The sequence below is a fragment of the Anomaloglossus baeobatrachus genome, chromosome 4 (genome assembly GCF_048569485.1).
Source record: "Anomaloglossus baeobatrachus isolate aAnoBae1 chromosome 4, aAnoBae1.hap1, whole genome shotgun sequence".
In the NCBI taxonomy this organism is placed as follows: domain Eukaryota; kingdom Metazoa; phylum Chordata; class Amphibia; order Anura; family Aromobatidae; genus Anomaloglossus; species Anomaloglossus baeobatrachus.
In genome coordinates this window covers 366523709-366550318 of record NC_134356.1, presented here as the reverse complement: position 1 = coordinate 366550318, position 26610 = coordinate 366523709, and the positions used below count along the sequence as shown (strand labels likewise).

Here is a 26610-nt window from a genome sequence, read left to right as displayed (position 1 = left end):
AACATCTCCCCAGAGAGGTGTGTCCTCCCCTCTGCTGGCCGGGCGGTGGGCGGCGCCACGCTATGCATCCTGTATGCATGACATGCAGAGAAGCCGAAACCGAAACTAGGCCCAAACTGAAGCCGGGGCCTAGATTTTAAAATGCGGCCGACGAGCAGGCACCTTCGGCGCGGTTCTCAGGGGAAACCCCCAGAACCGGCCGGAATTTACAGTAACGATAAAACACATACTGTCCCCCTAATAAAAGTACCCGGGACCCCTGAAAAACGTCTCAATACTTAGCTTTTGAGACGCAGGGCCAGTCCCTGAGGGGGGGGTAAACGCTCCTTCCAGCAGGAACCAGACAGGGCTGCGGATGGAGACCGGTCTTCTGCAAGCAGAGAGGACCGTGACGGCTCCCACTTCAACCCAGAGCCTCTCAGAGGATGTGAAGGAGCGCGGCATGTGAAGGCTCCAGCCTTGTAAAGTCAACCTTAACAGCACCGCCGACAGTGTGGGGTGTGAAGGGACATGCCGGGAGTCCAGACTGGACCCGCTTTTCTTCCAAATCTTTAAAATTAAAAAAAAAAAAAAAAAATATCAGAGAATGCAAGTGTGTGTGACCTCCTGAAACACAAAGCATTGAACTGGTTAGATTGTCATCCAGGGGGTGTATATAGCCCGGAGGGAGGAGCTACACGTTTGAGTGTAGTACTTTGTGTGTCCTCCGGAGGCAGAAGCTATACACCCATGGTTTGGGTCTCCCATAAGGAACGATAAAGAAAGATAGATAAATAGATAGAAGAATAGATAGAGGGATAGATAGATAGAGGGATAGATATATAGGTCGCTGCATTTCTCACGGTCGGCAGTGAGTTCACATTACCAGCCGTGGGAAATGCCCTGTGGTTACCTCTGCTGTCTTGCTGCGAGGCTGCATTCATTCAGCGCTGTGTGTCAGTCGCGGCTGGATGTAAGCAGCGCAGGACCTGTGGATTACGCCGGACCTCTGGATTACGTCAGAGCTTTGTTTCGGGAGAGGTTAATAAAAGGGTGAACGAGGCTTATTTGTGTTTTATTTAAAATAAAGGATTTTTCGGTGTCTGTGATTTTTCACTTTACTTACGGGTTGATCATGTCAGCTGTCACATAGACGCTGCCATGATCAAGCCTGGACTTAGTGGCGGCGATCCGCCGCCATTAACTCCTTGTATTACCCTGACTGCCACTGCATCACGGCAGCAGGAAGAGCTGGGGACACTCCGGTACTGCCGCATAATGGATGCGACAGTCCCGGGGCAGCTGCGGCTGATATTCTCGGCTGTGGGAGGTGGGAGGGAGGTGGGGGACATTAACCCTGCCCCTCACCCTCCCCAGCCTGAGAATACCGGGCCACCGCTGTGTGCTTACCTCGGCTGGATGGTAAATATACAGCGGAGCCCACGTGTTTTGTTTTCTATATTTCTGTTTGCTATGTGTGTTCTATGTGTCTGTGTCTGTGTTCTATGTCTGTGATGTCTGTGTGTGTCTGAGATCTGTGTGTGTTTACTCTGCTCCGCTTCCTCTTCCTGTCATAATGACATCACTTCCCTGCAAAACCGCTGGCAAGCGATGTACATTACCGCAGGTAAACCGCGAAATACCGCAGGGAATAAAGCAGGAAAACGCAGTTAACCGCACAGAATTTGCTGCCTGCGTTATTCCCTGCGGGATTTCATGATTACATGGCAGTCAATGGAGTGAAATCCCACAGCGACGTGCGGAAAAGAATTGACATGCAATTGTTTTTGCTGCGGGAATCCCGCAGCAAGACATGCAGCTGTCAAATTCCGCCTAGTGCGCACAGGATTTTTTTTTCCCATAGGTTTTGCTGGTTATGATGTTATGAAAATTTTCTGCAGCGAAACATGCAGCAAATCCGCAGAACAACCGCGGCAAAATCCGGTAAGTGCGCACAGGGCCTTAGTGTATGTTTGAAAAAGTCAATCAGGACTGAAACGTCACGTATATTACAGAATAAGCCTTGGACCACAGAAATAAAAGTTCTTTTGGTTCACTGCATTCAACTTTGAGTGCCAGATCTTTTTCCACTAATTTAAGGCTATGTGCCCACGCTGCGGAAAATGCACGGATTTTGCCGCGGATTTCTCACGGAAAAGCCGCGGATTTCCCGAAAATCTGCAGCTCAGGCACTTCCCAGCCATTTTTATGGCATTTTGGAAATGCTGTGCCCACGCTGCGGATTTTTCCGCAGCGGATTTCGTGCGGATTTTGATCCGGAAAAATCTGCAACATGTCAATTATTGTTGCGGATTTTCATCCGGATTTTGGCTTTAAAATTGGGGAAAAAAAATCCGCACCAAAATCCGCATCAAATCCGCGGCAATTCCGCGGTAAATCAACGGCAAATCCGAACCTTTCAAAAGGTGCGGATTTTGCGGGAAAGCTGCGGATTTTGATGCAGAAAAATCCGCAGCTACATTCTCCTGTGGACACATAGCCTAAGGGTATAAGGATTGTGATCCTACCCTCTTTAAAGCATACCATATTTCTCTTCATCCTTGATAATCATTTAATGCACATTACCCTAGTACATATCTTCAGAAATGAGGTTGCAACACCATTGACTGCATGCATAGAAAAGCATGCGGAGGTATTGTTGCCACCTAAAAATTGAAAGCCTTATCAGAACCCAGGAGGAACTTTTTAGAAGTCAACAGGGTCCATCAGTTGCCATATGGATCCATAATACGACTATTCCAACACAATGTGCTTTTAAATGGTAGAAAATAAGTGGTTCACCATGATCATAAAGAGATACAAAGTCTGGAAGTAAGGCGCGTGTAATTACATACCCAGGGCACCTTCATGTAGGACTGCGGATATACTGAAGAGGAAGTCTTTGCAGACATCGGTCAGTGGCGTTTTCACTACACTTTGGCTATTTTCTGTACATCTGTACCTCTGAAACGTCTGCCAGGTATTGCTGGGATCTTCTCCTGCGCCTCCCATGCTGAATAAGTCAAGTGACTTCACATGAGGCAGCAGAACAATCTGTGGAAATTGTTTTACAGACATGAATCAAGATTTTCAGTATTTTGGCATTACACATTACAGAAACTTATCCCAAACTCAATTTAAAACTAAAGCCACTAAATGACAGTAAAATATATGATGCAGCACAAAGTAAACTTAGATGACTTGATTGCTATTCACAGCAAGTTGAAGCAAGGAAATACCATGTTTCCCCAAAGGAAAGAGAAGCTGTGGAAAGATTAGGCGCAAATAGGGTCTTATCCGGTAAACAGGTAGGGGGTGAATGTCAGAAAAAACACTCACCTGGTCAGGTTGTGCCAGTCACAACCCCTTATTGAGCATGGAAATAGCGTGGAAGGTAGCAGTCCCGCAGCGGTAAGACAATTATAAAGGCAGGAGAAAAGCGGGTTTAAATACCGCGCCAAAACCACAGGAGTCCGGAGGATGTTGGTAAATCCCTTTTTATTTTCTCAGGTCTACGCGTTTCAGGGACATATCCGTATTATTCTCTGCATATTGTCCTGATGAAGGGGACGGATATTTACCAACATCCTCCGGACTCCTGTGGTTTTGGCGCGGTATTTAAACCTGCTTTTCTCCTGCCTTTATAATTATGTTTCCCCAAAGACAACCCCAAAAATAAGCCCTAGCAGGATTTTTCAGCCTTCTGGGAGTATGCTTAAAATATAAGCCCTACTCTAAAAATAAGCCCTGGTTGCAGATCATCATACTTACAATATCCTGAAATAGGGCTTGGGCAGCCCATTCAGGATACGTAACGCTTATTGGTGAACGTTACCCAGATGTTTTGCTCTAAGCCCCAAAGTTTATAGTCACATGCTGGCTAGTTAAAGGGATGAATATTCACCCCTTCCCCCAACCAAAATCCCACCCACCCCTTTGCTAATGTCAGTGATTGGAATTTGTGTTAATGAAAAAAAAATGAATATTCACCACTTTTCCACTCCTCTATACCAGCATCAATGATTTAGTCAGATTTACTACTACCCAAGGAACACATCGTAATCCTTGGACTGGTCTGAGTGAGACAGTTGCATAGAAATACTTTCTGACACACTCTGGTCAGAAGAACCGCCGGCCAACACAAGCGATGCACTGCGATCCTCGTGCATTACTACGGCAGTCTTAGTGAATCAATGACACAGGGCAGAGCACTGGGAGAAAGTGAGTATTCATTTTCTCATTAGCACAAGTTCAAATCACTGAAACCAGAGGTAGGGGAGGGGGGGGGAATCCATTTGCAATTAACTAAAGGCCCCGTCACACTAAGCAACATCGCTAGCAACATCGCTGCTAACGAACAACTTTTGTGACGTTGCTAGCGATGTTGCTGTGTGTGACATCCAGCAACAACCTGGCCCCTGCTGTGAGGTCGTTGGTTGTTGCTGAATGTCCTGGGCCATTTTTTAGTTGTTGCTGTCCCGCTGTGAAGCACAGATCGCTGTGTGTGACAGCGAGACAGCAACAACTAAATGTGCAGGCAGCAGGAGCCGGCTTCTGCGGAGGCTGGTAACCAATGTAAACATCGGGTAACCAAGAAGCCCTGTCCTTGGTTACCCGATATTTACCTTTGTTACCAGCCTCCGCCGCTCTCACTGTCAGTGCCGGCTCCTGCTCTGTGCACATGTAGCTGCAGCACACATCGGGTTAATTAACCCGATGTGTGCTGTAACTAGGAGAGCAAGGAGCCAGCGCTAAGCATTGTGCGCTGCTCCCTGCTCTGTGCACATGTAGCTGCAGGACACATCGAGTAATTAACCCGATGTGTGCTGTAACTAGGAGAGCAAGGAGCCAGCGCTCAGTGTGCGCTGCTCCCTGCTCTGTGCACGTGTAGCTGCAGCACACATCGGGTAATTAACCCGATGTGTGCTGTAACTAGGAGAGCAGGGAGCCAGCGCTAAGAGGTGTGCGCTGCTCCCTGCTCTCTGCACGTGTAGCTCCGTGCGGTGGTAACCAAGGTAAATATCGGGTTGGTTACCCGATATTTACCTTAGTTACCAAGCGCAGCATCTTCCACGCGGCGCTGGGGGCTGGTCACTGGTTGCTGGTGAGCTCACCAGCAACTTGTGTAGCGACGCTCCAGCGATCCCTGCCAGGTCAGGTTGCTGGTGGGATCGCTGGAGCGTCGCAGTGTGACATCTCACCAGCAACCTCCTAGCAACTTACCAGAGATCCCTATCGTTGTTGGGATCGCTGGTAAGTTGCTTAGTGTGACTGGACCTTAAGTTCAATCACTGATACTGGCACAGGTGGGAGAGCAGGCGACCCAATTACTGACACCAATATAAAATATAAGACATCACCTGAAAATAAGTCCTAGGGCATAATTTAAAGCCAAAATAATATATGGCCCGGTATTCTTTTCAGGGAAACACGGTATCAGATAAACACTAATGTTACATAGGGGCAGCCAGAGGCAATGTCTGCAGTCACTCTGTGACTGCAGACTGCTGAATTGTTAAGAGTGATTCTCTTGTATTCCCTCTGTGCGAGGGGTGGTAACGTGACCAAAAGCATGTGATTTGCATCCTTATGGTCAAGTCTCACCCGACTTCTAGAAGAGAATTGAGAGAAGTCTAGTTGTCACTGCCCACTCACACTGGGCTTAAAAAGAATCACAGCAGTGTCATGATTTGGCAGTATGTAGTCAGAGTGATTACAGATATGTTTCTCTTGCCAGAAAACTCCTTTAAGATGTGTAAAATCAATTGTAGCTCAAATGTAATATCAATGATTCATTCTATGAAGACAGTTTAACATATTTTTCAAAAAATGTAACCAAAAGGAAACCCTTAAAGAGAACCTTTCAGCACGATTTTGTAATTTAGAGCACATACGTAGCTGTAATGGTGCTATGATACAGATTAAAGAGATGAGAAACTGTGGAAAGAAAAGCGCAATAGGGTCTTACCCCAAAAAGGGAGGAAGATATGTAATAAAAACACACTCACCTATAATGGTTGTGCCAGTCACAACCACTATACAGGCATATATAAGATCCAGGTCCAGGCAGCAGTCCCAAAGTTGGCTGATAACAGAGAGTGATAGAAGAAGGGTCTTAATTCCGCGCCAAGGACTCAATGGATCCAGGAAGAGATTAATGCTTCTTTAATAACATGCACAAGTCTACGCGTTTCTGGAGACACAGCTCCCTTCATCAGGACATTGGCAAGAGAACATCAAAATGACATTTTGATGTGCTCTTGCCAATGTCCTGATGAAGGGAGCTGTGTCTCCAGAAACGCGTAGACTTGTGCATGTTATTAAAGAAGCATTAGGCTATGTGCCCACGCTAGAATGTCCCTGCGGATTTTTTTGCCTGAAAATCCGCGACTTTCGCGGCAAATCCGCACTCGCGGATTTGCCGCGGATTTGCCGCGGATTTACCGCGGATTTGCCGCGGATTTTGATGCGGATTTTTTTTTTTTTTTCCCCATTCAAAGCCAAAAATCCGCACCAAATCTGCACCAAACAATTGACATGCTGCAGATTTTTCCGGATCAAAATCCGCGGCAAATCCGCAGCGGAAAAATCCGCAGCATGGGCACAGCATTTCCAAAATGCCATTGAAATGGCTTGGAAGTGCTGCTGCTGCAGATTTTCGGCAAATCCGCTGTAAATCCGCGGCAAAATCCGCGGTAAATCCGCGGTAAATCCTGTAGCGTGGGCACATAGCCTTAATCTCTTCCTGGATCCATTGAGTCCTTGGCGCGGAATTAAGACCCTTCTTCTATCACTCTCTGTTAACAGATTAAAGAGATACAGGGGCTGGACAGTAAACTGTGTGTTCTCCTCCCTGTCTATGATTTCATGGCCCCTCAGTCTGCCTCTGGTCTTTGAGTGGCAGGTTACTATATTTTTTTCTTCAGTGACCAACCTCCTGTCTTTGAAATCTTTAATAATGGGACCATCACTGCCGAAACAGCACACACGCAAATTGAGTTCTTAGCTCAATTACGTCTTTTAGACGTTTAGAGACTATTGGTCCAGGCAATTATGATGCAATGATGGTGTCATTTTATTGAAGACCAGCCAGAAACAAATCTATGAAAGTGCCGGCCATGGCAAAGACAGAATGAGAGTTCATAAACTGGTAGCAGGTTAATGAAAAAGCAGTTATCTGCCATTCAAAGACCAGAGGCAGGCAGAGGAGCTGGGAAATCACAGACAGGGAGGAGAAGACCCAATGTACAATCCATCCAAAGTATAATTAATAAAAAATTCAAATACAGATTAAAGAAGAACATCAAATTGGATTTCTTTACCAAAGATATCAATTTAATCAATATTACAGCATCATTACAGCCATTTATTTACTTTATATAAAAGAAAAAAAAATGTGCCAACAGGTTCTGTTTGATGTGCAAAATATCTAAATATTCATTAAAAAATGCACTTACAGAGTCAATTAATGTGTATGGATTCTCCACATTAGAGTTAACGGAATACCGAGGCAGGTCTAGTCGTATTGTGTAATTCAGGCCTTTTTCAAAGCATATGGGACGAGGGAGGACAATATACCTGGAATTAGATAACAAAATACAATTTTCTCAAATATCGCGTTTGAGGAACTTCATGCTGAAAGACTGTTTCTATAGATTTCTAGAATATAACAGTACTGTACTCCATGATGAGTGGGTGTCAGATCTTATAGGTGAACAAAGGAATGATCCAGCTTCATGTTTCCATAAAAAACACAGCTTTAATGAAAAACTTTTTTAAAATACAAAGAATATTTTTCTTGTAATAAAGATAAGCCACAAAAGTATACCATCTCTGAGTCAGGAAAAATCCAAAGGTTCTTTAAACTGAACACCACACACGTTTTGAACCGCCATGAGTTATAAAGCGATGGCAATCCCTAGCAATATGTTATCACTTTATCAGTAGGAAAGCTCTTACCAATTCAGCCACACTCCTGTGGTTTGTGCTTATTTCCATTCAATTTAACTAAATACTAAATGGTCAGATTAGGTTATGTGACTAGATGCATGTAACATAATTGGAAAGAGTTATGAAGAAGAGTCAAATGCAATAATATTTATAGCAAGTCCTTAATATATACAATTTCTTAACATTTTCTACAAATTAAACTACAATCTAAGTTTGGTGTTACCCAATTGCTGAGGCCTCTCGTGTGATGTGACAGCAGTATCTGTAAGCACTATCAGTAGACTGCAGCTCTGGCTATGCTGCTGAAAGTAAAGTACGATCGCTATACACTGTCAGATATGCTCTACTTTACATGCTGAATTTCTGCTCACCGGGATCCTGGAGGTAATGCCACATTCTGGTTGTCATCACTAGGCACTGTGTTACCACATCTGCTGCTTGTGGATATTCTTCCTGGGCGTATAACCGTAATCACTGCTTCTTCCCATTGTTCTGGAAGCTAATACACAAAAAACAACAGCAAAACAGATGAGAGTGCTATAAGATTATCATAAATGTGAAATGATCTACCTGATTGTCATCTGAAGACAAAAGCGAAACAAACACATTAAATAACTATTGGGTGTACATTCATTTGTGTGACAACTATTCCTCCTGTGCTGTCTTCCACCATACACAAGCACATTGACCACCTGATGAGCAAGTAAAATGCTACATTTTTGCTAATACAATGATATATGGCAGTAAACTACCCCATGTAGACTGTGATTGTGCTGTTCCTAATTGTTTTAGTTAAAACTGTTATTTAATGTTTTTCATGCTTGTCTCTGCTGCCATCTACTGGTCAGACCTTTCGGCTCCTCTGTTTCTTTTGTCCAGCCCATGGGAGTGTCTGCTGATCCTCTTACATCATTTCCTGGCATATTCAGTTCCAGCCAGAGTTTTTGTGAGAATCACATCCCTTATTGGAGCTGCTAGAAGCAAAGTCTTCTGACCTTAGTGACTCCAGAAACAAGCATCACAAGAGAACCACAATGCCAGGTACTTGGACTACTGTACTCTGCATGTCCTAACCTTTGGAGAAAATAAACCACCATTGTTTCATCTCAGCATGTGCATGTTTAACTCTGGAGCGCTCTGGTCATGTCTGCCTCACCTATAGGAAAAACGAAGGTAAGATTCTCACACCATCCCACAACTACGCGCCGTCAATCGCCTTTAAGTGGGGACAGAACAGTGATTGCAGTATATACATCATATTGGAGGCTGAGGTTGCGGTATATAGACTGGTGACTGTGATTGATGTATATACTGTACATTATATAAGAAACTGCAACTATGGCATTTAAATCATACAAGATGCATCCCAAAAGGAATACTAATGATGCTGACAAATCCATAAAAATTAAATTTTATTAACCACTCAATAAAAACATTGTGACAACAATGGGCATAGTAGGGATACTATGCCCATTGTTGTCACTATGTTTTTATTGAGTGGTTAACAAAATGGAATTTTTATGGATTTGTCAGCATCATTAGTATTCCTTTTGGGATGCAAGTGGTTTAACTGATATGTAGGATGCTATCCTGATATTTTGATTACAAGATGTGGACCGTGTGGTTCTTCATCATACAAGAGCCTGAGACTGTGGTATATACGTAGGGGACTGAGACTATGGCCTTTACATCATACAGGGGACGTTGACTGGGTCATATACATAATATAGGGGACTGCCGCTGTAGCATATGCATTCTATAGGGGACCGTGACTGGGACATATACATCAATTAGAGGGCTGTGACTGGGGAATATTCAACACTAATAAAGGTTCCATGTGTCCAGGACTCATCCAGATGATTGGCGGCAGCAGGTGCAGAGCTGGGCACGCAGAGAAGATTCGCGGTTGACACCAAGGATAGAGCGGAGCGTGGATTTCACCCATAAACGTCCTGATGTGGGTAGTGTCAGACTTGCTGTCATCCCTGCAGGCACAGTGAGTGACACTAAGTGAGGGTGCGTGCGTGCTGGCACGAGTGCTACCCGCCAGCAGAGGTCTTAAAGGTTTAAAAGAGCCTGTGCCTGAAAAACAGGGCTGGCAGCCCACTTTGCAGTGCAGTGCTGTGGCCCATCAGGTATTTGCTTATTTGGGCAGGTGGCCAGTCCGGGCCTGGTGTTACCCGTCATTGTAATCCTTTCTCTGTTGATAAGGAAACTGCTGTAAACTTTTCCTGAATGGACAGGATTTCCAAGTCTAAAAAAGTCCTGGTGGCCAGTGTAAAAATTGCAATATTACAATTTTTTTTTCTTTCAATAAAAGATCATGAAATGGAAAAAAAAAAACATTGCCAATTTTTTAAAACAAATATCTGTAATCAAAAAGGTGATTTAAACAACAGGTAATTTTCTGAAGATAGCTTCCCTTTAAGTCGACCATTATATTTCTTGTTTACTTGAATGACTCATTTCTACATGTAGGTTCCTTTGATATAGTGCTAGTGTGGCGCCCCAGGACCTGGTCGCCACAACAGCATTGCCCTCCCAAAAGGGTTAATGCTGAGCCTGGAGGTAATTGGGAGATCTGTTGGCCAGTAAGTTAACACTCAACACAGTTCTCCCTCCGGCCAGCAGGGGGAGCTCTGAACCTGGAACTTCAGGGAGCATTCCTTAAGTCTGGCTGGAAGGAGGAAGTGTTAGTTAGTCTGGACACAGGAGTGAAAGAGTGCAGACGCAGAGTAGTGCTGCCTTGTAAACTGGGGCCTAGAGCTGGGATAGCTTGGCCCAGTGAAGCAAGGGGAGCAGAGAGGCACAGAGGAGACTCGGACATCGGAGTCTGTAGTTGCCAGGGCATAAAATCCATCCCTGGTAGCTGAATCCGGAGGGCAGGAGAGCTGTAAGCCCCCTGCCCCAGAAGCAATCTGAAGGTACAGCTGCATCCCAAGGGCCTGGTGTGGGCTCCAGCAGAGAAGCACCAGAGAGGGCCTGCGCAGTCTACCACACAGAAGAGGGGACGAACAACAAGTCCCAGCAGCAAGAGGGCAATTGCGAACCCAAAGTGCAGTGTCCTAAAACAGCAGAGAAAGATTAAGGAGTAGGCCTCATACTCAACTGGCCAAAGATCACCCCAGGCACTTCCAGGCCGGCCGGATCATCTATACCATCTGTGACGGTCTCCCTGGACTAAGTTTCTGCCGAGTAAAAGAGGAGAAGGTAAAGAGACTACTGTTTGTGCCTGTTTCTTTCATTGCTTGTCGGCCCTGCACCGTGTTAGTCACGCAGCACCATAGACTTCCACCAGCACCAACTGTGCCCCGGGCATTGCTCCACCTGTGGGGAGCAGTACTAACATTGCTGCCATAACATCATCCCGGTGGCCTCACACAGCAGCGGCGGCTTAATAGCCGCATACCACAGGTGGCGTCACGAACACAAACATTAAAGTCATCAGCCACATATTCAACTGACACCCACCAGGGCCACGGAGCCGGGCCCAGCCACCACTGACTACCACCGGCCCGGCACCGGGTGTCCCATAGCCCTGGGGTGGGCGAGTCAACTTTTGGCGTCACGAACAGGATTTCGTGCCCGGTCACACCGGGTACTGTGCGCCTGAAGAACTGTGTAAAAGACTGTGTACTGGTTGTAAATTGCCGCCGCCATTAGCCGCGCCGAGCGCAGGAAGAAGGGGGGCGTGCCTGACAAAGAGCGCGAAGGGAGCGCGCCATCAGAGCAGAGCGCTGTTAACCCCGCGCGACCCGGAAGAAAATTTGAAAAGTGAACGGAGCCTGGTAAGGTTCACTAAGGGGGAGGAAGATGTCCGACTCCGAGGGAGAGCAGGTGGCTGCCATCGCCCAGGGCGCCGCAGCACCGGCCGAAGTAGTCCCAGTCGCCGTCGCCCCAGCCCCCACTATAGCGCCGGTAATGCCGATCACCATGCCGTACATACCAGGAGCAGAATGGCTGCCGCAGTACTCCGGGGAGTCCCATACCTTGAGTGACTTCAGAGAAAGCCTGCACAGCTTGTTCCGGGTGTATCCTCTGACTGAGAGCCAGAAGGTGGGCATATTAATGGGGCAGCTAGCCGGCGCAGCCCAGCGTGAAGCGAAGTCCTGGCCTGATACAGATAAAGGGACAGCAGCCCAGATACTGGCCAAACTAAAGAGCACTTTTGACACCCGCACCGCAGCAGAGATAAAGATGAGATTCTTTGGGTGCAAGCAACGGGCCACAGACAGCATAAGGGACTATGCCTTAAACTTGCAGGAGGCCCTGAAAGCAGTTAAACAGGTGGACCCAGAGAGTGTACGTGAAGAAGACAAACTCCTAACTGAGCAGTTCATAGAAGGGCTCCTGTCAGACGCCCACAGGACACAGCTGCGTATCATGGTCCTGCAGAACCCTGCTCTGGACTTTGCAAAGTTTAAGGACCAGGCCATCAGGGTACTGAGAGAATCTACACCGAATGACCCAGTACCCCTCCGGCCTCTTGCTATCACGTACCCCGGGGTGGTGCCTGCAACACGAGCCACTGCAGGGGCTGAGGCGCAGTCCCTGGATAAGGATCCCACGGCAGAGCTCAGACAGCAGTTCCAGGAGCTGACCAAGACTGTGGCTGCCCTTGCCAAGACCGTGCAGTCTCTACAAATGACCCCCTCGCCTGCAAAAATCGAGTTGGCCTCCAGCCCAGAAGACGTCCCATGGATGCGACAGAGGAGGATTCCGCCGACCCGAGGCAGAGACACAGACCGGTATGATTCAACAGGACAACCGATCTGCCGCCACTGCAACCAGGCGGGCCACATTGCACGACGCTGTCCTTTAAACGGGCTGAGCCTGGGGCCAGGAGCCAACCCCCAGGTGTGAGGAAGCCCGGCTCAAACCCCAGCCGCAGCAAGTATGTGGGAGGACGACCGGTCCTTCCCATTGTGCTGGATGGGATCCCTTTGAATGCCCTCCTGGATACGGGGTCCCAGGTAACAACCATCCCCCACAAACTGTACAAAAGATATTGGGCTGATTCAGACATTGACCATGGCCCAGATGATGATTTAACGATTGTGGCCAGTAATGGTCAGCCCTTACCTCAAATTGGGTACAAAGAAGTAACCATTAAAGTGGGGCGGGTGGAATTGCCATGTCAGGGGATGATAATTGTAGATATTGATCGCAAAGAATCTGACCCACTGCTAACCCTTGGTACAAATGTGATAGAAAATTGTATTGCCGAAGTGATAATTTTGTTGCAACAGGCGTCTGAAACTGCCAGCTCCGGGCAGCAGTGTGTCCTACAGAGGGAGATCAGAGCCCTGATGAGGAGGCAGCAAGTAGAGCTAGCCGGAGGAGAAATTGGCAGTGTGAGGGTAAGTGATCCCCTCCCCATTGTAATACCCCCAAGAAGTGAAATGTTGATATGGTGTCGGGCAGCAATAGGCCTCAAGGGTCAGGATTACCATGCCTTGGTAGAACCAGTGTATTCAGACAGTAGGCCTGGAGTCCTGATAGCCAGAGGGGTAGCGGACGTCCGCAAGGGGAGAGTGCCCGTCCGTGTCCTGAATTGTGGGGAGGAGGAGGCCAAATTGCCCCGGTACGCCACTGTAGCAAAACTGTACACTGTCAGTAACAATACCATTAAAGCAGTGGAACCCTTGATCCCGTCCGACCAGGCGGAAGACAATGGCTCCAAGGGGCAGCCGGAAGACTGGTGCCAAAAATTACATGTAGGCACCGACTCCACCCCCTCGCACCAAAAGCATGGGGTTTACCGGGTGGTACAGGAGTACGAGCGGGTCTTCAGCAAACACCCCCTAGATTTTGGGCAGGTGAAAGGGGTTAAACATCAAATCCCCACGGGTGATCATCATCCCATTAAAGAGAGATACCGCCCTGTACCCCCCGCACAGTATCAGTGTGCCAAGGAAATGTTACGGGAAATGAAGGAGGCTGGGGTTATCAGAGATAGTTGTAGCCCCTGGGCAGCTCCACTAGTGCTCGTAAAGAAAAAAGATGGTACAATGAGAATGTGTGTAGATTACAGGCAAATTAACCGCATTACACATAAAGATGCTTATCCACTGCCCAGAATAGAGGAGTCACTAACAGCCTTAAAGTCAGCTAACTATTTCTCCACCTTGGATCTCACCAGTGGGTATTGGCAGGTTCCCGTGGCAGAGGCGGACAAAGAGAAGACTGCATTCACGACACCAATGGGTCTCTGTGAGTTCAACTGTATGCCATTCGGGCTCTGCAACGCCCCAGGGACATTCCAAAGGTTGATGGAGTGCTGCTTGGGCCATCACAACTTTGAAACCGTGCTGTTGTACCTGGATGACGTAATAGTCTACTCCAAGACTTATGAGGACCACCTGAAGCACTTAGCAGAAGTGTTTGAATCCTTGTCGAAATATGGCCTGAAGATCAAGCCGTCCAAATGTCACCTCTTGAAGCCAAAGGTACAGTACCTGGGTCATGTGGTCAGCGCAGAAGGTGTGGCACCTGATCCGGAGAAAGTCACCGTAATCAAGGACTGGCCAAGACCCACCACAGTGAAGGAGGTGCGGCAGTTCCTTGGACTGGTGGGCTACTACCGAAGGTTCATTGATGGTTTCACCAAGATAGCAGCGCCCCTTCAAGATCTCCTGGTGGGCCAGCCGAAGCAGGCTAAGAAGCAGAGCCCTCCATTTGAATGGAGCAGCCAACTGGAAACATCCTTTGTCCGGCTGAAAGGGGCTCTCACGGGAGAAGAAATTCTGGCCTACCCTGACTACAGCCAACCGTTTGTACTGTATACAGACGCCAGCAACGTGGGACTGGGAGCAGTTCTGTCCCAGGTACAGGGAGGCCGAGAGAGGGTGATAGCGTACGCCAGTAGGAAGCTTCGGCCCACAGAAAGGAATCCAGAAAACTACAGTTCCTTCAAGCTGGAGTTCCTCGCTATTGTTTGGGCAGTGACTGAACGCTTCAAGCACTATCTGGCATCGGCCAAGTTCACCATCTTCACGGACAACAATCCGTTGACACACCTGGCAACAGCCAAGTTAGGTGCGATGGAACAGCGATGGATGGCCCGGCTGTCTAACTTTGACTTTACCATCAAGTATCGGGCTGGCAAGAAGAATAACAATGCTGATGCGCTGTCCAGAATGCCTCACTTGCCCGAGTCTGGAGAAGACATGGATGAACTCGAAGAGATAGAGTTACCGGCTTTCCATCACCAAGGTGTGTCCCAGTGTGAGCATGCTGTAGGAGTGAAGCGCTCAAGCCAGCACGGGGTCTCGGTCAACCCCTTACTCCACCATAATTGGGAAGAAACACAGAACGGTGACCCGGCCGTGCGATTGGTCAAAGAGAAGCTAGCGCAAGCTGAGACCCATCTTGGCCCAGACGCTCCAGAGGAAGCCCAGCAGCTGTGGAAGGAGAGGGGACGACTGTTCAGCTACCAAGGCAAGCTCTGCAAGAGATATGTCAACTATCGAACAAATGAACTTGTCTGGCAGATAGTGGTTCCGCAGAGAGATGCTCCAATGGTCCTAGCAGCGTATCATGACAACGCAGGACACTTCGGGTGGAAGAAGTTGGAAGCCCTACTCCGTGATCGGTTCTATTGGGTGCACATGAGAAAGATGATCGAGAAGTGGTGCCGAGACTGTGGCCCGTGTAACCTGAGGCGGAAAGACGATGCCAGCCAGAGGTCTCCCCTACAGCCAATTGTCACAAAGCAGCCCCTGGAGTTGGTGGCCCTGGACCACGTGAAGTTAACACCAAGCCGGTCAGGCTATGTGTACGCCCTCACCATTGTGGACCATTACTCTCGTTTCCTGGTAGTAGTGCCTGTGAAGGACCAGACAGCCAGGACAGCAGCTAGAGCGTTCCAGGCATCCTTTTGTCGACCTCACGGCTATCCGGAAAGGGTACTGACTGATCAGGGTCCTGCATTCGAGGCTGAAGTGTTCCAAGAGTTCTGTAACATGTACGGTTGTAAGAAAATCCGAACCACACCGTACCACCCCCAAACCAATGGACTGTGCGAGAAAATGAACCATGTGGTTATTGATATGCTGAAGACCCTGCCGCTGGAGGAAAGGAACCAATGGCCAGAAAAGTTGCCAGATCTGGTAGACCTGTACAACCACATCCCAGTGAATTCGACCAACTGCAGCCCCGCTTACCTGATGCGAGCCAGACCAGGCAAGTTGCCTGTAGACTTTGAGATGGGGACTGTGTCGCCTGAGGCGGTTCAAGAAATAGAGGATTGGGATACAGAACGGCAGCAGCGGTACCGTAAGGTCCAGGAGTGCGTAGAGAGGAGCCTGTCTCAAGCAAGAACGAGGCAAGAACAGCATTACAATCAAACAGCCCCAGCAACTCCCTTAGCACCTGGAGAACAAGTCCTCAAGAAGAAGCGGAAGACGCATAAATTGGATGATCAGTGGGAAAACGAGCCCTACACCATTATCCCCTCCAACTTTGACAATAGTAAGGTATGCCTCATAAGCAAAGATGAAGGCAAGACCTATCAAGCAATTTCCCGAGACCGCCTGAAAGCGTGCCCTGAACGGTGCAGAATCCAAAGAGAAATGGAAGGAGTACAAGGAAGTCCCCAAAGTCAAGAGAAAGGAGGGGAGATGATTCAAACCATCCTTGGAAAGTTCCCCAAAACTTGGACCCGAATAAACAATGCCATAGTGGTACCAGTTTTGACGTTTCCGCAGTTGGTCGAGCCAGAAACAGAAAAGGTTCCGGATCCACCTAAAGAATCGTCCGCTCCGGCACGAGATGACACGCCAGCAGTGGAGCAGGAGGATCAACCCCCTGTCAGTGGTGAACCTGTCATACCCTTGGCGACTCCTAGATCACAAAGGCAACCATCACGCTTACCTATGGGGGTTAGGCCCACCTGTAGTGCTGAGATAGAAGACGCACCACGTAGTCAGGGGCAAACACCAGAGCTACGTAGGTCCCAGCGCAGCACTCGGGGACAACCCCCTCTAAGGTATAGGGAGTCAACTGTATAAGGGAAAGAGTACTTATTAGGATGTAAATAGTTATGCAAAATGTCTGCCATGTTGTGTACAAAATGTTTTCTTTTTCTTTGATTGCGAAAATGGACAATTGGGCCACTGGACTATGGGTGGCCAACACCTAAATTGTTCATAGTTAGCACCAGTGTGCTCAACACCCCTGAAAAAAAACCCGTCCGGCGTGCATAGAGTGGGGTCATCAATGCTCTGACGCACGCCCAGAGCCTACGTTGGGGGTTTGAACGCGGCGGGTCCCCCATGGAGCAGTGTAATGGACACCCGGCAGGGAGCCACACTGGACTCTTATAGTAATGTTTAAGGTTGTAACGTTAAAGTAATTGCGCCTCCCATAATGGGATGAAATGTTCTAACATGTCATGTTTGTCTCTACAGTCCGGGAGTACTGAATTTAACTAAGGGGGAGTGTGGCGCCCCAGGACCTGGTCGCCACAACAGCATTGCCCTCCCAAAAGGGTTAATGCTGAGCCTGGAGGTAATTGGGAGATCTGTTGGCCAGTAAGTTAACACTCAACACAGTTCTCCCTCCGGCCAGCAGGGGGAGCTCTGAACCTGGAACTTCAGGGAGCATTCCTTAAGTCTGGCTGGAAGGAGGAAGTGTTAGTTAGTCTGGACACAGGAGTGAAAGAGTGCAGACGCAGAGTAGTGCTGCCTTGTAAACTGGGGCCTAGAGCTGGGATAGCTTGGCCCAGTGAAGCAAGGGGAGCAGAGAGGCACAGAGGAGACTCGGACATCGGAGTCTGTAGTTGCCAGGGCATAAAATCCATCCCTGGTAGCTGAATCCGGAGGGCAGGAGAGCTGTAAGCCCCCTGCCCCAGAAGCAATCTGAAGGTACAGCTGCATCCCAAGGGCCTGGTGTGGGCTCCAGCAGAGAAGCACCAGAGAGGGCCTGCGCAGTCTACCACACAGAAGAGGGGACGAACAACAAGTCCCAGCAGCAAGAGGGCAATTGCGAACCCAAAGTGCAGTGTCCTAAAACAGCAGAGAAAGATTAAGGAGTAGGCCTCATACTCAACTGGCCAAAGATCACCCCAGGCACTTCCAGGCCGGCCGGATCATCTATACCATCTGTGACGGTCTCCCTGGACTAAGTTTCTGCCGAGTAAAAGAGGAGAAGGTAAAGAGACTACTGTTTGTGCCTGTTTCTTTCATTGCTTGTCGGCCCTGCACCGTGTTAGTCACGCAGCACCATAGACTTCCACCAGCACCAACTGTGCCCCGGGCATTGCTCCACCTGTGGGGAGCAGTACTAACATTGCTGCCATAACATCATCCCGGTGGCCTCACACAGCAGCGGCGGCTTAATAGCCGCATACCACAGGTGGCGTCACGAACACAAACATTAAAGTCATCAGCCACATATTCAACTGACACCCACCAGGGCCACGGAGCCGGGCCCAGCCACCACTGACTACCACCGGCCCGGCACCGGGTGTCCCATAGCCCTGGGGTGGGCGAGTCACTAGCATTGCTCACCTGTGGCTCATAACGAATTAAAAGATCATACTCCATAGATGTTGGGATATTGTTTATATGAAATTCCAAGTATGCCCCTTCTGGAACGTTGGCAAATCCAGGTCCTGTCCAGGAAGGTGTGCGATCTTGAGGGAGCAGCCTCTCCACAGTTCTCACGCCCTATTGGGAAACAGCAATAGCTAAGCATTGCTAATATATAAAAACTAGAGCCACTCACATAGTGTCAAATACTTACAGGTCCAAAATCTGCATGCTCCGCTTCATAGATGTAATGGTCTAAAGAGATGAAATAGAAGCCGGACTCCACTTCATTGCACTGCCGGCCGATCATGTGTGGTCTACAGCGACACTGGCCAGATTCAGGAGAACAGCTGTAGACAGCATAAAACAAGCCTAAGAAATTTCATTTACAGCAGAGGTGTGACACAAATAAGATGTACCAGGAAACAATCCAAAATACACAGCTGGAATTTGGAACTGGACTTTAGTTACGTTTGGCTAATGCTTGAGCAATATTTCTATTCTGCTCCAAGATGGTGTCCACTACCTATCCTAAGGGGCCCTTTGCACACTACGACATCGCAAGCCGATGCTTCGATGCCGAGCGCGATAGTCTCCGCCCCCGTCGCAGCTGCGATATGGTGATAGCTGCCGTAGCGAACATTATCGCTACGGCAGCTTCACATGCACTCACCTGCCCTGCGACATTGCTCTGGCCGGCGAACCACCTCCTTCCTAAGGGGGCGAGTCGTGCGGCATCATAGCGACGTCACACAGCAGGTGGCCAATAGAAGCGGAGGGGCGGAGATGAGTGGGACGTAAACATCCCGCCCACCTCCTTCCTTACGCATAGCTGGCCGGGACGCAGGTAAGGAGATGTTCCTCGCTCCTGCGGCTTCATATACAGCGATGTGTGCTACTGCAGGAACGAGGAACAACATCGTAACATTGGTCTTTCCAAATTCATGGAAATGACCGACGCTACACCGATGATACGATTACGACGCTTTTGAGCTTGTTAATCGTATCAAAAATGCTTTACACACTACGATGTCGAGAGCGACGCCGGAAGTGCGTCACTTGTGATTTGACCCCACCGACATCGCACCTGCGATGTCGTAATGTGCAAAGGGCCCCTTGGGATTGATTATCAACATCAGATTGATGGTGGTCTAACACCTATATCCCTGGTGGTCACCTGCAGCGTCAGGTGAAAATAGTGTACAGAGCCCATTACAACACGGATCCCATATATGATGCCCATTTTGAGGTATCCGCTCCTACTAGGGTGAGCTGTAGCACCAGATAATGGCCACTGAGCAATGAACAGAGTCATGCTGTTCCAGCTAATACACTAGTTACAGATGGATCTTCAAACAGTTAATTGGTGGGGCTGCCTAGGTATTGGCCTATAACCAATCAATATTCATGAGTTATACTAAAGGGTGCTTTACACGCTGTGACATCGCTAACGATATACCGTCGGGGTCACGCAGTTAGTGCCACACATCCGGCGCCGTTAGCGACATCGCAGCGTGTGACACCAAGGAGCGACGATCAACGATCACAAAAGCGTCAAAAATCGTTGACCGTTGACACATCGCTCCTTTTTATAATAAAAAGGAGGTACGATGTTGTTCGTCATTCCTGCGGCATCACACATCGCTATGTGTGACACCGCAGGAACGACAAACATCTCCTTACCTGTGGCCACCGGCAATGAGGAAGCAAGGAGGTGGGCAGCATGTTCCGGCTGCTCATCTCCGCCCCTCCTCTGCTATTGGGCGGCCGCTTAGTGACACCGCAGTGACGTCGCTATGACCCCGAACGCCCCTCCCCCTTGAAGGAGGGATTGTTTGGCTGTCACAGCGACGTCGCTGAAAAGGTATGTGCGTGTGACGCTGCCGTAGCGATAATGTTTGCTACAGCAGCGATCACCAAATGTCGCACGAACGACGGGGGCGGTTGCTATCGCTAGCGATGTCGCAGCGTGTAAAGCACCCTTAAGGCTAGGCCATCAATGTCTGACGAATAGACAATCACTTTAAGAATTGTTCTATTTTCATTTACATATTGTATCATTTCATAAATACTAGTTTCCGAATTGATTTTAGAATCTCTTGGTCCATGTATAACCTATTCTGTGATGCCAAATTATTCCGCTATTGCACCTTATTCTTTCTCTAAAGTCATAGCAATAGATCTGATTTCTGATTTGCATAGTGTTGTTTCAACCACTTGTTCCAGTTGGCAAGTTTTACAACCCATTGGTCACCTGATTTAAAGCATGTATATAAAATGCACTGCTCCATTAACTCGTTGGCATGTTACAACTCACAAGTGAAGGATTACAAGAGAAGAAATTAAAATTTGGCTTACTTATTGTCGAATGATCCACCACGGTCACAATCACAAGGCCGACAGCCATCTAAATCATTGCTCAAACCCCAGAATTCAGTCTGTACAGGAAGAAGGCACAATGTTGCATTTCACTACATATCACTAGTAATTGATTGCTTAGATCATTGCTTTATACAGGTCAGCCATGCCTCCGTTACTTGATACACAGGAATTCCATGCCAATATTATATTATTTCTATGTCTTGTAGAAGAACTAGTATGTACATAGCGGAGCATGGTAAAAAAAAAAAAAAAGTATAATTTCACAATTAATCTTAATATAAAAACATTTCGTATTATTCTATGCAGTAAACATTAGAGGTTTAGCTAGTTTATTAGCTAGTGTGTTCATTGTTTACAATGAGAACATGCAGATTCACTTTAAAGTGAACCAACCAGCAGGATTTTCCCATGTAAAGTACAGGCAGTGCCATACTGACGCTAGCATGGTGAATCTAAGCATACCTTCAGTTTAGAGATTGGATGTTTGATTGCAAGAAAAAAACATTATCAAAAGGTCCAGAAATGAGGGCATTGGTTGAGTGGCATGTGCATTGGGGCGGGACTTTGTGGGTCATGCCTTCATTAATGCGTCCTTCCCTGGCTACCTTCCCTCTGTTTAAATTTCTCCCCTCTGCCGCCGCAATTAACACTATGGTCGGCGCATGCGCAGTATCATTTTCAAGTTTTTCCCCAACTCTTCAATAAAATGGCACCAGAATCACCGCATGTGCATACCGTGACCTCCGGCGCTATTTTACTGAGAAAACTATGGGGATGACTATGAATAGCGGAGGCACATGCGCTGATTAAAAAAAAAAAGAAATTCAATCTGCGCATGCGCTGCCGCCACTTATATTCATATTTACAGTGTCTTCAATAAAATGGTGCCAATCTCTAAAGGGATGGTATGATTTGATTCACCATCCTAGCGCCAGTATGGCACTGCCTTTACTTTATATGGGAAAATCCTGCTGGTTGGGAATCAGTCAGCAGGTTATTACTACCTCATCTGAGAGTAGCATGATGTAGGCAAAGAGACCCTGAGTTCAACGATGAATCACTTAAATTTCTATGTGCAGCCATTCTGACACAGTGAAAGATTTTAAATTTTGTATGTAGCAGAGCTTTAGGAGCGCTGTTTCCGCTCACACCAGGCTATTGGTGTACATTTCCATAGACAGAAGCTGCAGAAGGGTGCAGAGTTGTACTAGGACTAGAACCTCACACTGCTGAGACCCACTAATGATAAAGATAACAGGTTTAAGCTAACATTAAAGGTAAACAAAAAACAGATAACAGATGCAGGGCTGAAGTCTGTTTTAACTATTTCAGCATGCTGTCTTCAGGTTACATTGCAGAAACCTGCTGACATATTCCCTTTGAGTGTATAACATCGAAACAAGGTAGTGTAGGAAAATGTTAATGAAAATTAATTTTACCATGCACTGGTCACACTGCTTTCCGGTCACAAAACGCTTGCAATAACAGCTGCCATCTTGAGAGTCACATGAATTCCCACCAGGTATAGTTCCCATAGGATTGCACCCACAAGCTGCAAGAGACGGAAAACCATTTCATAAATGGAACTAAATGGTCGATAAGTAACAAAAAAAAAAATGCATATATCACTGTGAAAGGACTGAATTCTTACGTTGACATCCATCTGGATCTTCAGCGCTTAGCTCATAGTGGCCTTCTTTGCACCGATCGCATCGCTCTCCTTCAATATTCGCTTTACAACGACACTGCCCAGCGATGAGGCCAACGGAGAAGTCAGTATAGCGGTCACATACGCCTTCATTTTGGGAACCAGCTGGGTCACAGTTACAAACTGAAAAAGATTTTGTACTTTGAAATGATTCTCTATTGACATAGCACCAATGTATTCTGCAGCTTACATCCAAGTGACAATATCATTCTTCAGGGAGGGGGCTCACATCAATTGAAAGAATTTGAGGCAGGCAGGACTATTGTGTGAATAGATCCTTATAAAGTCATATAACATCTCTCTTGAGGCATCACGAATAAAAAAAGAAACAATAGCTGCTATGAGCTAGAAATGATGGAGCGCTGCCAAAATCTAAGGCAGCAAAGTAAAAAAATTTCTCTTAAGTATAATACTTACGTTGACATATATTTGGGTCCCGGATGTCTTTGTCCGGGTGCTGATAGAAGAATGGCTTGCACTGCTCACAGTTCCGACCCATTGTATTGTGCTGGCAGTCATCACATACCCCACCACTGGTATTTCCAGTTGACATGTATACGGCCATGTCAAAATGACAATGAGTAGAGTGTTCATTACAATTACATTCTGCGAAAAAAGCCAAAAAAGCTCAGACAATTGTATAGGAAATAAGTTACTAAAATGTCGGAAATCATGCTCCGAGACCTGGCCTGGTATGTGTCAATCATTCTGTGGCTGACAACGCAAGCTTTTAACATATGATTTACTATTATGGCGTAGGCTTTTGACAGCTTTAAACCAGTAGCCAAAAACTGGCTATGAATGATGTTCTTCATTATGTGGTCACTTACTTTTACAAGCATTGCTACTACGACCTTCCGCTGGTCTCCAAGGCAAATCATGGTAAAAGTCCATACACTGCTCACAATTTAAACCTTTTGTGTGATGTCTGCAAACACAACGACCATGGACCTTAAATCCGAGAAAAGAGTTTTATTAGGGGGAAATGTTTATCTGAATTTATGTTGTGTTTTATTGTGGGAACACAATGCAATGAAAGGTATTCAGTTTAGCTATGTCAATGGGAATAAATGCTGGAAATCTGTGGATGAACCTATGCCATGTAACAGCTCTAGATGTTATTCTTCTTTTCTACTTATCTATAGATGTAAAATATATCTACATTTTTAGAATCCACAGGGGTATAACTGACTAGATCCCTGCAATTCTCAGAAAAATCAGAAGATTTTCCACCCCCAATTTATTTGGCAATTTCAGTCACAATGGGTGGTCGGGATTTCTGCTCTGCAGGAGAAATGGTAGAGTCAAAGTGGCCACTTAATTTTCTAGATTAGCAGGTGCCCAATGGCTAGACCCCCAATGATCAGAATGTTACGACATATTCTAGCAACCTGCCTGAACCTACTGAGAAGGCATAACTTCCTGATAGCTGGAGGTGTGACCGCTGAGACTCCCTAGGACTGAGGCTAAATAGAGTGTGGTCAACCATGCTCGCTGCTATTCTATTCATTCTTATAGGAGAGCTGAAGACCACCCAAGTGCAGAGCACAGTAATATCTGGTAGCTCCAAATGGAATGGATGGAGCAGTAGGGCGCATGATCGACCACCAATCCATTTACACTTGGCTCTTCAGTTCCCCAGATCTTGCGGTCTTGGGATTGGTGAGGGTCCAGTGGTTGATAGGATAGGTAACAACTGCCAAACTTGAGAATACCCCTTTAAACTGCACCTGTCAGGTGCAATATGCACCCATAACCACCAGCAGTTCTGGGTGCATATTGCTATTCCCTGCCTAACTGTCCCACCATCTGGTAGCATAGATAACAAGATCTTTAGAAAAAAGTATTTCTAAAGCTCCTTTATGATATGCTAATGAGTGGAGATCCCTTTACCTATGCTACTAGATACAGGGACAGTTAGGCAGGGATTAGAAATATACAGCCAGAACTGCTCGTGGTTCTGGGTGCATATTGCACCTGACAAGTTCCCTTTAAAAGGGAACCAATCACCAGGATTTTCGTATATAACCTATAGCCAGTGCTATACTGTCACCATCAGGCTGATTCTATACATACCTATAGTTGTCAGCTCGGATGTTTAGGTTTTGAAATCCAAGAAGGAAAGTTTATAAAATCATCAGCTTCTTGAGTGACAGCAGCTGAGGATTAGATAATAGCTGGGGGGTATTCATAGTTATCCCCTCCCCCTGTTAGAATTAGCATAAGTATTATACAATCGATTTAATGTTTGAATTCCAAGACCTGTGTGAGGTCATACCCATGTGACAAGAGGCGGGGCCTCAGGCAACAGAAAAATGTTCCTTTCTGATATCAGCTTTGTTGGCTGATGCCCCACTCCTTCTGGTCACATGGGTATGACCTTACACAGATCCTTCCTAGTAAAAAGTTAAATCAATTGTATAATACTTATGCTAATTCTAACAGGAGGAGGGGATAACTATGAATTCCCCCCAGCTATTATCTGATCCTCAGCTGCTGTCACTCAAGAAGGTGCTGATTTTATAAACTTTACTTTCTTGGATTTCAAAACAAACATCCGAGCTGATCAATAATGGTATGTAGAGAATCAGCCTGATAGTGCCAGTATGGCACTGGGTTTAGGTTATATATTAAAATGTTAGTGATTGGTTCCCCATCACTGAAGATAAATAACAGAGCCATAAGAGACCATTAAAATTTAAGTTAAATTGTGTATCACATGAAGTAAATGATGCAGAAAACAGATGAATGTACCATTCCTTCAACATTGTCAGCGTAGCCTTTAACCGGGGCACATTCACTGGCGTGTCCGTAGCAGAAACAATTACCGCGCACGACCATATCATAAATAGCAAAGTAATATTTCTCTTTAATTTCAACTCTTGAATCCAACAGGTTGTCGCCCAAAGTGTGAAGCTTCAAGAATTTAATTCTCAAATTTGTAATTCTCAGCATACCTTAAAACAAAACATAAAGAACAATAAAATATGATGGAAATGGAAACCGAACATTAAAATTATGCAAAAATATAAATTGTACAATTTAGAACTGTATTTTATTTTCGTGTAATGGGACATTAACCAGCACATCAAAAAGCATATATATATATATATATATATATATACACATATATATATGCACATATATATACATACACATATACACACACACACACAACAAACACACACATACACGCACACATATACACACAGTGCCTTGTGAAAGTATTCGGCCCCTTTGAATTTTTCAACCTTTTCCACATTTCAGGCTTCAAACATAAAGATAAAAAATGTTAATGTTATGGTGAAGAATCAACAAAAAGTGAAGTTGAACGAAATTTATTGCTTATTTTAGACTTTTTTAAAAAATAAATAACTGAAAAGTGGGGTGTGCAATATTATTCTTCCCCTTTAAGTTAATACTTTGCAGCGCCACCTTTTGCTGAGATTACAGCTGCAAGTCGCTTGGGGTATGTCACTATCAGTTTTGCACATCGAGAGACTGAAATTCTTGCCCATTCTTTCTTTGTAAACAGCTGGAGCTGAGTGAGGTTGGATGGAGAGCGTCTGTGAACAGCAGTTTTCAGCTCTTTCCACAGATTCTCGATTGGATTCAGGTCTGGACTTTGATTTGGCCATTCTAACACCTGGATACGTTTATTTGTAAACCATTCCATTGTAGATTTTGCTTTATGTTTTGGATCCTTGACTTGTTGGAAGACAAATCTCCGTCCCAGTCTCCGGTCTTTTGCAGACTCCAACAGGTTTTCTTCAAGAGTGGTCCTGTATTTGGCTCCATCCTTCTTACCAACAATTTTAACCATCTTCCCTGTCCCTGCTGAAGCAAAGCAGGCCCAAACCATGATGCTGCCACCAGCATGTTTGACAGTGGGGATGGTGTGTTCAGGGTGATGAGCTGTGTTGCTTTTACGCCAAACATATTGTTTGGCATTGTGCCCAAAAAGTTTGATTTTGATTTCATCTGACCAGAGCACCTTCTTCTACATGTTTGGTGTGTCTCCCAGGTGGCTTGTGGCACTTTAAACAACACTTTTTATGG

At 46.5% G+C, this 26610-nt stretch overlaps 1 protein-coding gene across 2 annotated transcripts in view; it reads right to left on the bottom strand.

The window, feature by feature from the left end:
- LAMB1 (laminin subunit beta 1) overlaps positions 1 to 26610 on the bottom strand; it is a 112377-nt gene that overhangs the window by 53187 nt on the left and 32580 nt on the right. For both annotated transcript variants that reach the window (XM_075345139.1, XM_075345140.1), the window contains 11 exons: positions 25306 to 25508; positions 23382 to 23502; positions 22969 to 23157; positions 22495 to 22674; positions 22283 to 22395; positions 20820 to 20899; positions 18676 to 18811; positions 18441 to 18599; positions 8301 to 8428; positions 7437 to 7557; positions 2835 to 3033 (listed from right to left, as the gene is read on the bottom strand). In XM_075345139.1, coding sequence (XP_075201254.1) covers positions 2835 to 3033; positions 7437 to 7557; positions 8301 to 8428; positions 18441 to 18599; positions 18676 to 18811; positions 20820 to 20899; positions 22283 to 22395; positions 22495 to 22674; positions 22969 to 23157; positions 23382 to 23502; positions 25306 to 25508 — 1629 coding nt within the window. The remainder of the gene's footprint in view (positions 1 to 2834; positions 3034 to 7436; positions 7558 to 8300; positions 8429 to 18440; positions 18600 to 18675; positions 18812 to 20819; positions 20900 to 22282; positions 22396 to 22494; positions 22675 to 22968; positions 23158 to 23381; positions 23503 to 25305; positions 25509 to 26610) is intronic.